Source organism: Callospermophilus lateralis, chromosome 12 (genome assembly GCF_048772815.1).
Source record: "Callospermophilus lateralis isolate mCalLat2 chromosome 12, mCalLat2.hap1, whole genome shotgun sequence".
Lineage (NCBI taxonomy): Eukaryota > Metazoa > Chordata > Mammalia > Rodentia > Sciuridae > Callospermophilus > Callospermophilus lateralis.
The window spans coordinates 27,231,883-27,242,464 of record NC_135316.1 but is presented as its reverse complement, the minus strand read 5'-3'; the positions used below and the strand labels follow the sequence as shown (position 1 = coordinate 27,242,464).

The window sequence follows — 10,582 nt, the reverse complement described above, 5'->3', positions numbered from 1 at the left end:
GCCACTATGAAGGAGTCCCTCCCCTTTTTTGGTACCAGGGATTAACTCAAGGGCACTGGACCAATAAGCCACATCCCCAACCCTGTTTTATTTGGGGTCTCACTGAGTTGCTTAGCACCTTGCTTCTGCTAAGGCACTAGGATACAGGCGTGCGTCACAGCCCCCAGTTTCTCCCTTTTTTTAAAAAAAGTTTTTTTCTTAACACCTGTTTTTGTTTGGCCTTCACATTGCTTGGTAGAATTTGTAGTATTTATTTGAATATACATTTATTTAATGTTTTCTGCCCTGCTAGATTACAACCTTTATGAGTCTTAGGACCTTGTTTGCTGTGTTCATTACCCTGGTATCTAGCATGTTTATTAAATGAATTAGTGATAACATTAAACAATTACTGAGTAATAATTGAATTACTATTTAATTCTTAAATTTGAAGCAGGCACGTTACTTTTCAGATGAGGAAATTGACGCTTTAATGATTCACTTTTCTTTCCCATTTCCCACCCAGGTCTTCCTGATAATCTCCAATTTAATCTCAGATGTACCTTAACACTCTGCCATTACTCCAATTCTCATCCTGATCATCCTAACAGCATTTGGCATTCCTACCTACTTGTGTTGAACCGACAACAGTACATAAGGTTGCATAAACTCATTTCCTCATGCTGTATCCTTTTTCTGGAGAATAATTCCCACTTGTCTTTCAGGAGTTGGACAAGCTCAAATGTCATCTCCAGAATACTTTGTTATCCTACTTTCAGTAGCAATGTTTCTCATGACACTCTTCTGTCCACCTTTTATTCAGTTTTCTTTTCCTCCCTGCTAGACTGTAAGGTTTTCTGAGGAAAGAAAAATCTGTGTCTGATCTGTGTAATTGGTCCACAGCACCTGGTACCTAAGATAGTCATGCTACTGGAAAGACGGAGAGGATAGGGATTAGAGTATTCAGGAGTATTGTAAATTCTCTGCCACTTCCCAATAATTACTATTCAGAATTCAAAATCCCCAAGGCAGTTCACCTCATTCACAATTTAAATTGCTTTAATTTCATCAAATTCTGTTAAGATTGTCTTAGTTGGTTGTAATTGGGGTAATTTTAATTGTAGAGTTAAAAAGTCTGAACAGCCAAAGGCACAAAGGAAGGGGATAGAAATACTGAAAACAGCAAAGAGAAAGCAGCTGTGACCCAGCAGAAGTAATTCATTTTACTGACCCAGAACCCACAAAGGCAGGGAAGTTGGAGATGGGGAGGGCGGGCAGCCCTTAAGCAGGCGGGTGCCTGGCCATAGTGGCTGTGAGGTTGATGAAAAACAACTAAAGTTCCTACTGTGGAACCAAAGCAGAATTTCACAGGAACAATGGTTGGAGAGGTGGCTATGAAGGCCCTGATGCCACATATGTCAACCGATATCAATTGATGGTCATAAACTTACTGTACAAAAGAGAACATGCACTAACAGGTACAATAAACGCCATGTTGAATGGTCTGTTTCTAATCAATAAAAAACAAAGCAGACAGATGTCATTTGGCTATTCTTCCACTCATTCTGGAAACCCTGGATATCTTAAAAGAGGTTTGTGGTTTGTATAAAAGTCGAATAAAGCGGGTCTATTTATTTTCAATGACTATCTTGGCAGAATTTTATCACTAAAGATAATTCCACTACAAAAACCATGTCAGTGACAGACTAAAGAATTAAGGATAAAAGAAACTGTAAAAGAACACTTACTTTTTGAAAAGTTTCAACCAAATTATTGTTGGCTACCTACTTTGGAGATATTGAAGTAGGCATCAATCTCATTCTAAGATGGAACCCATATGGTCATTGTGTCTCAGTTGTAAGGGTTAAATGAGAGAATGCTTGGTTAAAGTTGTTCCTTAAGTATTTGGCACAGCTAAGCACGTAAAATCATAATTATGACAAGCTTGGTTTTAGAGTGTTCCCTTTTTAGTTTCACAGAAACCAAGTTTGGAATTTGTGTTTGATTGAACACAATAGATTGGCTGAGTTTGGCTCTTTATTAAAGAATAACAAGAGTTTAAAATTTTTTCAACGTGGCCTAACAGTTTAATCACTTTTTCTCCCCCCCACTTATACTTGCCCTTCACATGCACATGCATGCACACACACAACTGATCTCTGAAACATTACCTGAGTCAATGAGCATGGGCATAACCATTCCAGTTTTAGACACTGAAAAGACATGGGCAAAGTCGCGAACTGTAATTCACACGTTCTAAAGGAAAAATTTCAACTCTGAAAACCTATAAGCAATTACGGCAGTTAGGAAAGACACTAAAGAACTGAGAAAGATGCTGTAATGGTAACCACTTCTATTTCTGAGAAAATAGCTCAGTTACTACTTAAAACCATACCTTCTTAGCAAAGTCAAAGAAAAAAAAGGGGCTAAGCCTTGATTCTTAGTATAGCCAATAACAAACTCACTGCATATTCTTGAACTTTATGCTTTTGGTAGAAAACAATTTTTTAAAAAATATTTTTTAGTTGTAGATGGACACAATATCTTTACTTATTTTTATGTGATACTAAGGATTGAACCCAGTGCCTCACACTTGCTAGGCAAGTGCTCCACCACTGAGCCACATCCCTAGCCCCGAAAAGACTGAAATCTTTAAAGGAAAAATATGTTGGAACCAACAAAGCATAGAATTGGGCAAACCAGCTAAACCACTTTATTTTAAAACTAGTGAGAAAATAACATGAATTAACAGGAGAGCCCTTGTAAGATAAGAGATCACACCATATGAAAAAATTGGCTTCTGAAGGTCCTTAATGTGGTTCCCACCCTTTGGATCTAAATAGTAAATCATCCCCCCTTTCATGCCCCACAAACAGGAAGATAATCATGGCTATTCTCCAAAAGGTTAGTAACTCAGGTCCATCTAGTCTGAATGAATATATAAGCTAAGGGTTTGGAGTAAGCTACAGCAAAGAACCACTAAGATCTAATCATCTGAAATTGTGGACTCACTGTAACAGGGACACCAATTTGACAGAATCAGATTTTAAATGACTGTTTTGTATGCACAAGATAAAACTCACTTTACTGAGACTACTTGCACATCTTTAGCACTTTTATCATTTGGGGATTTCAATTTTCTACTGTCAGACTAAAAATAACTAGGCTTTCTACACATTGTTATCTAGTTCATAAACTTCAAAATGAGAAACAATGCATTAAGATAATTTTCCAGTTTTAACTAAGTTCTTTTTTCTGGCTAATAACCAGTATTTATTGTTTCTAATCCACCAAGCACTATCCTAGGTCTTTTTTTTAAACTTTCATAACCCTATAGACTAGTGTCTCCATTAAAAACCACCACCAGCCGCCCCCCCCCCACTTGATTCAAGTAATTCATCTAAGGTTGCAGAGCTACTGGTACAATCAGAATTTAAATGCTTTGTACATTGGTCTTAATCACTGTGTTATAATGCCTCTCAAATCATACACTAGTCCCCAGCACAGGATGTGTAAGAGGTTCTTTTTTTGTCCCTTTCTCAGTTTTTCAGATCTTAAAGATATTGGCTCCTGCCTTCATGTCCTAGCCTCCATTTTAAAGCATATAAATCCTCACCATAACACTATTCTTTAGCACCCAAACCAAGGCAGGCCATGTCTTCCAACACAATTCCTTCAACTTGCTGAAGTTCATACCATTCCAAAAAGCCTCTGCTGCCTCATTGTCATAGGTCATTTTTCTAACTGCATACTCTAGTCTACAGCCCAAACTCATGCTAAATTTCATAATCTCAGTATTTTTATTCTTCACCTTTGGGAATAGCCGCCTACACTACTTTGTATAAACTTCATATAAGAGATGAAACCCTATTCCCATGCCTCCATTGACTTTCACATTCAGACTGATTGTACATATATATTCAACAGTTGTACACATAATGCTAAGAGCACTTTTCTTCATATTTTACAGAGGCGTGAAACATACAGACTTTCTATTAATATCCATACCCATAGTATATCCAAATCTAACTCCTAAATAGATGCATTACAATTTGTTTAGAATTTAAAGGCTTAATGGCAAAAATCAGGGGAGGAAAGAGTATGTAAGTTTATTTTATATAACTGGCTGAAAAATAAATTTGAGAGATAGTAAATATAATTTAATATGGTCTCATACGCCCTGAAGGAGGCGGTGCTCGATTTGGAGGGGTAATGGCTATGTCCAAATAATCGCCTATCTGGAACTTCTGCGACTGCAAGGTCATGGAATCGTCAGTCCCCTTTCTGCCAGACATGGTGCTGCCAATCTCCTTAACTCTGCAGGAAAAGAAATCAACTGTTACTGGACCATAAATCAATTGAGTATGTGTTACAAAACTGAACATGGGATTCAATTTGCTCTACCTTGTAACAGCTCAAAAATTAAAGTACTAATGTAGCTAAACCAGATATTAAGATAACATAAATACTCTCCCTCCAATACTGATAGAAATTCATTAAAGGAATTATCCTTATGTGTAAAAACATGCCAAAACCGGGGCTGGGTTATGGCTTAGTGGTAGAATGCTTGCCTAGCATGTGTGAGGCATTGGGTTCAATCTTCAGCACCACATAAAAATAAATAAATAAAATAAAGTCTATTAATAACAACAAAAATAGAATTAAAAGTGAGGAATTACTTACCGATAGCCAGGTCTTTTAAGATCCATAAAAACAATTGCAAAATTGAAGTGTGTTCCCTTCTTTCTAGCTTCTGGGTAGACTTCTTTTACTAAACTAGTTAGTTCTTTCAAAGTTGCATCCATCCTGAATTTTTTAAAAAATGACAATTACATATGATTAGTCATCAATAATGGAACAAGGATAATGACAATGAGTTATTACATGTGTCCGAGTTGGGACTTACGTTAGAAAATGCCAGTGTCTTATATTAAAGGTTAATTTTAAAGCAGTTAAAAATACTATTTGCTCTCAAATATTCCCTATACTAGCTCAATGTTGTTTTTGACGAAGTCAAGTCAGACTCTTAAGGCTAGAGATGTAGCTCAGTGGTAGAAGATTTGACTAATACACAGAAATAATCTTCTATTGCTATGAAATATCTTATAATTCAGTAATTTACCTCTCTAAAAGCAGCTAGTCCAAATTCAAATACACAAAATAATTGTATTTTGTCATTTCTAAGACATGTACTCTTCCACATTCAGAATCTCAGGAACTGGAAAACATTTTAGTCAATGTACTAAGAAAGCATTTTCATAAAAATGTGGGGTTTTTTTTTCCTTCTTGAAAAATCTTTATAAGCATCTTAGAAATAAAAAAAATCCAGTATACATTTTTATATTGTTTTCTTCCATGACAAGTGGGAAAATGGTTTGGGACTTGAAACAATAATGCCAGAAGAATGCTAGAAAATGGCATAAAGACCCTGGACACTTGTGAAGAATGAGTACTATGATGTACAGCATCAAGCAGGGAAATCAAATCAAATAGTTCATTTGATTTTAGCTCTGTACTCTAAAAATCACCACCACACCAAAGCACTGGCTTTCAGCTATACTGATGACCACATCATCTTCCATTTTCTATTGCTCCCAAATTTTTCTCAATATATCTGCATAACAGAACTCAATAGTCTTCTCCCCAAAACACATCCTCTTCTCTGATATTCCTATCAAAAATACTATCACCTGCCAGGCATGATGGTGCTCGTCTGTGATCTCAGCAGCTCAGGAGGCTAGGGCAAGAGAATCTTGAGTTCAAAGCCAGCCTTGGCAACTTAGTGAGGCCCAAGGAACTCAAAGAGACCCTGTCTAAATAAAATACAAAAATGGGCTGGGGATGTGGCTCAGTGATTTTAAGCACCCCTGGGTTTAATTCCCAGTACAAAAAAAAAAAAAAAAAAAAAATCACCCATTTAGATGCCAGATCATCATCCTGAGCCTGTTCAATTCTTCCCACCTCCTTCCTGTTACAGTTCTTTTTCTACCTAAATACAGATCAACATCTAATTTTTCCTCCATCCCTGCCTGTTGCTTAATTTCAACCTCATTATTTAACTTTATATATGTTGCCTCCAACCCATCTGGTTTTCAAAGTTTGTTTTTTTCAGACAAGGCCAAACTATTGCAGCCATGCAGGGAGAAGCTGTGCATGACTGCCTTTCCTAACTTGATATGTGCCCATTGTTTAAAGAAGAGAAAAAGCCATTTGCAAATATGCAATAAATTATATTCCAAATCTCAATCAAGAAAAAACGAGTAATATTAACATCATTGTGAGGCATTTTTCATGCATATACATATTATAGTGTTAGAGGAAAAAAATTCCTAAGATATCAAGCATGTTTTAATGCTGAGATAAAATAAAAATATAATTCATGCTATAAACATTATGCTTTTTTTGAGGGGAGGAGGCACCAGGGATTGAACTCAGGTGCACTTTCCCACATCACCAGCCCTATTTTGTATTTTATTTAGAGATAGGATTTCATAGATGCTTAGCACCTAGCTTTTGGCTGAGGCTGGCTTTGAATTCAGGAGCCGTTCAGATTACAGGTGTTGAGCCACCATGCTAGTCTAACATTATGCTTTTAATAAAAATTAATTTTACTTTGCCAGAAGAAAATAAAGTCAAATTGAAGCAGTAGGCAAAACTTCAGATAAAAATTCACAGTTATTCATAGTTATCCTTCCTCTTATATAATTTTGTAGCCTATTTTAATTTGTCTGAGTTCATAGTCTATTCTGTAATCATAATAAACTCTGGTCATTTTAACTTTGTCCCCAGTGAACTCCAAAGTTGGCATAAACTCTGAGGTCAGACCCTGTCTTGGGAGTGACTTTTCTTTAAACCTGATATTTGGATGTTATTCTGTATCAATGACTTGAACACCCAGAGTATACTAATCATATATATCAGAAATAATGCTTTTTCCTTCTAAAACATTGTCTATACTGTCACAGTACTTACAATCAACTTGGGGAATATGGTTCACATCTTTTATAACTTCTGACAACATGAACAGCTTTCCACCTTCCGTGGCCTATCTTCTCAGAGGAACAAGTGAATTGCCATGTATTACTCTCTAACTAGTAGTCTAAAGTTTGAGGACAAAGATAGAGAATGCAAAAGTATTCCCTTGGAGCTTACGTCTGCTGGGTGACTGTGAGGCTCAGTATTATGTGTCAACTTGGCAAAGCTGTAGCCCCCCAATTACTCAACCAAATTCTAATTTAGGTGTTGCTGTGAAATATTTTGTAGGTGTGATTAAAGGCTATAACTAGTTGGCTTCAAATTAGAGAGACTAACCTATATAACCTGGGTAGACCTGATTCAATCAGTAGAAAGACCTTTAGAATAGACCTAAGAAATTCTGGCTATGGAAACCAATGCCAGCTCATGTTCATACTCAAGGATTCAGCCTTTCTTCCTGGAGAGGGCCCGCCCTACAAAATTAATGCCCCAGGGGTCTAGCCAGCCCCCACAGTCAATTAAGCCAGTTCTCCGCAATAATCCTCTTAACCTCTCTCTCTCCTACTGGTTCTGTTTTTCTGGTTTAACTATGACTTACAGAAAAGTATCAGTAATTCTCTTCCAATAACCTGTTTAATGAGCACCTAACACATGAAATATACTACTTCTGTGGTGTTTGGCTAGTTCTTTAAACTCTACACAGCACTGCCTCTGTTGGGATCCTCTTCTACCAATTTCTCCTTACCTGGTCTTGGGACTGCCTACTTTATGGTCAGCCCTTCTTACCTGTGGGTTCCACATCCACAATTCAACCAGTTACACACTGAAAATATTCAGAAAAATATTTTGGTCCTATTCTGAACACAGACTTACTTTTTCATCGTTAGTCTTTGAACAACCGTTTATAACAACTATTTACATAGCATTTAAATTTCATTATGTATTATAAAATCTAAAGATCGCTTAAAGTATGCTAAAGAATGTGTGGAGATTTTATGCAAATACTATGCTATTTTATATGATACAGAGGAATGACATGCTCCTCTAATAAACTGAACTCATTATAAGGAAAGAAAGTATTTTCTTTATAACATCAACACAGTACCTAGAAATTTAGAAACCTTATTTACTGGAAAAAATTTCATCTTGGAAAAAAAGTTTTCCATAAAGCCATTATTGAGTAATTCTTCTCTGTTAAGTTATATCAACCTTCCTGGAACTTTTACCCTTAAATGATACTGATGTAAAAGAATCATAATACTACATAAATTTAACAAGCTCTTCCAAAAATGCTCTCCTAAGTATAAACCTAAAAGAATAGAAAATAGGGATGCAAGCACATAGTTATACACCAACGTTTATGAGCAGCATCATTTACAACTGCAAAAAAAGACTGAACATTCAGCAAAAGAGTAGATAAAACATGGGGTACACACAACAATAGAATACTATTAAGCCTTGAAAAGGAAATTCTAATGGATGAACCTTAAAAACAATGTAAGGGAAATAAGCCAGTCACAAAATGACAAACATTGTAATAATTCCATTTATAAAATATCTAAAATAGCCAAATTCACACAGATGGAAAGTTGATTAAACTGCTGGGGGAGAGGTAACAGAAAGTTAATGCTTAATAAATACACTTTCTGTTGGAAGGAAAACGTTTTAGCAGTGATAGATGCACAAAAATGTAAATGATACCAACTGTTCAGATCATACACCCATTACGGGCTTACAGTAAAGTCCTACTCTGGACTAGGGCACAGGAGAGGTATAATGATATAAAACATCTGGGTGCCAGTTTTCACTAAACACACCAAAAAGCTTTTCCACTAAACTCCAGGTCAGATATCACTAGGTTTTCGGTGGTGATACATTTCTAGTGTTATTAAATGGAAACAATTTTTGAGCATAACAAATATCGCTCAACATCATCACCTTACCATGCAACACCATTTATTCAAGGGAATCCCTCGAGGGCGCTACTGCATTTTAACGATCTAAACATCGTTTTTTGTACCAGGCAGCCATAATGCTGATAGCAATATTCTGTCAATTTTCAGCAACCTCAAACTTTCAATATTAATCATACAAGATGCACAAATCCCCTTTTACCTTACAGTCAAAACCTCTGAGAGTCACCCTAAAGGCCCCATGTGGAAATGAGAAATTAGATTAAGGAAAATCAGCTGTTCCCTAGCACAGGCTGAACCTTACGGGTTGGAGACAGAGGTTCCTTGACCCCACCCCCGCAGAGCTCACCACGTATAGATCTGCAGCTCGCTGGAGGGTACGTTTCCGCGGGAGAATTCATCCATTCGGTGGTGGCGGCCGTTATTGGTGGTGAAGACTCGCAACAGCAGCGGGCATGTCTCGAGGAGAAAAGAAAAAGAAGGGCAACAGTTAAAACAGCAGCAGTGAATTCGGAGCTAGGAGGCGTTGCGGCCTCTCGGCTGCCCCTGGAGCAAAAACACCGCCTTCTTCCGCACACAGGCCGCATCTCAATGCCTAGCCGGGTTCACCTCACTTCTTCCCTTACCCCACAGAACTGGGGTCCTCACCTTCTCGCGGTCAATTGGCTTCTCTGGCTCTTTCTTAATTTCCTCCTGGGTTACGCGCGATTCCACCGCCATCTTCCTTCTTCTGCCCGCGAGACGCTCGCCCTGACCTCCGACCCCCGCAGCGAGCATGAGCACGAAGTCTCTCGCGAGGAGAAGCGCGAGGCTTTATACAGCGCCAGGAATGGGGCGGGGCGTCTCCAGACGCAGGCGCACTTCATTGTGCGGCGCGGGAACCTGAGACGGGCGCGTCTGCGCATTGAGCCTAGGAAAAGGAGAGCGCGGTCTGGGACAAGGCGGAGCCTCTGGGGGAAGTGCTTCTGATTGTGTCTCTGCGGTTAGTTGGCGAGCTGTTTTTTACTTTGAACGCTCACCAATGGACTAAGGTGAAAGTGGTGTTTTCATGCACAATGATGGATACCTTAACGAACCCAAAACACTTAAGAACATTACAAGCATTAACAGCAACAGCTTAGCAAAAAGTCGATCTTTCTGAAATGAATGACAGATTCAAACGGACCTTGGGCTATGAACAGAGGCGCTGCAGAGAGTGGGGAGAATATGATTTTCAGTAAGTGGTGATGAAAGTCTGTACTGGGAAAGAAAATGAACTGGACTCTCCCCATGTAGCACACACGAAATTCAAGCGAGTACTGGAATATTTTTTTTTTAATGACAGCGGAATGCTTTACGATTCTTATTATACATATAAAGCACAATTTTTCATATCTCTGGCTGTATACAAATTATATTCAAACCAATTCGTGTCTTCATACCTCTACTTTGGATAATGATCACCACATTCCACCATCATTAATTACCCCATGCCCCCTCCCTTCCCCTCCAAACCCTCTGCCCTATCTAGAGTTTGTCTATTCCTCCCATGCTCTCTCTCCCTATCCCACTATGAATCATCCTCCTTATATCAAAGAAAACATTCTGCATGTGGTTTTTTGGGGGATTGGCTAACTTCACTTAGCATTATCTTCTCTAACTCCATCCATTTACCTGCAAATGTCATGATTTTATTCTCTTTTATTGCTGAGTAATATTCCAATGTGAATATATGC

General features: G+C 38.0%; 1 protein-coding gene across 1 annotated transcript; it reads right to left on the bottom strand.

The window, feature by feature from the left end:
* Positions 1 to 1,998: 1,998 nt before the first annotated feature.
* On the bottom strand, positions 1,999 to 9,650 carry Sap18 (Sin3A associated protein 18). The gene is made up of 4 exons (XM_076872185.1): positions 9,516 to 9,650; positions 9,217 to 9,326; positions 4,663 to 4,785; positions 1,999 to 4,296 (listed from the first exon to the last, which is right to left on the bottom strand). Exons 1-4 carry the CDS (start codon positions 9,642 to 9,644, stop codon positions 4,140 to 4,142), a joined length of 519 nt encoding a protein of 172 aa, XP_076728300.1. The 5' UTR covers positions 9,645 to 9,650; the 3' UTR covers positions 1,999 to 4,139.
* Positions 9,651 to 10,582: the final 932 nt, after the last annotated feature.

Bases quoted from the DNA above. Each gene is read 5' to 3' on its own strand.
- Sap18 (XM_076872185.1), bottom strand. From the start codon at position 9,644: ATGCTCGCTGCGGGGGTCGGAGGTCAGGGCGAGCGTCTCGCGGGCAGA. The intron at 4,786-9,216 runs GTGAGCTCTGCG...TAAAAAATTCAG, and splicing joins GAGCTGCAGATCTATACGTG to GATGGATGCAACTTTGAAAG. The intron at 4,297-4,662 runs GTAAGTAATTCC...CTTTTCCTGCAG, and splicing joins CTTAAAAGACCTGGCTATCG to AGTTAAGGAGATTGGCAGCA.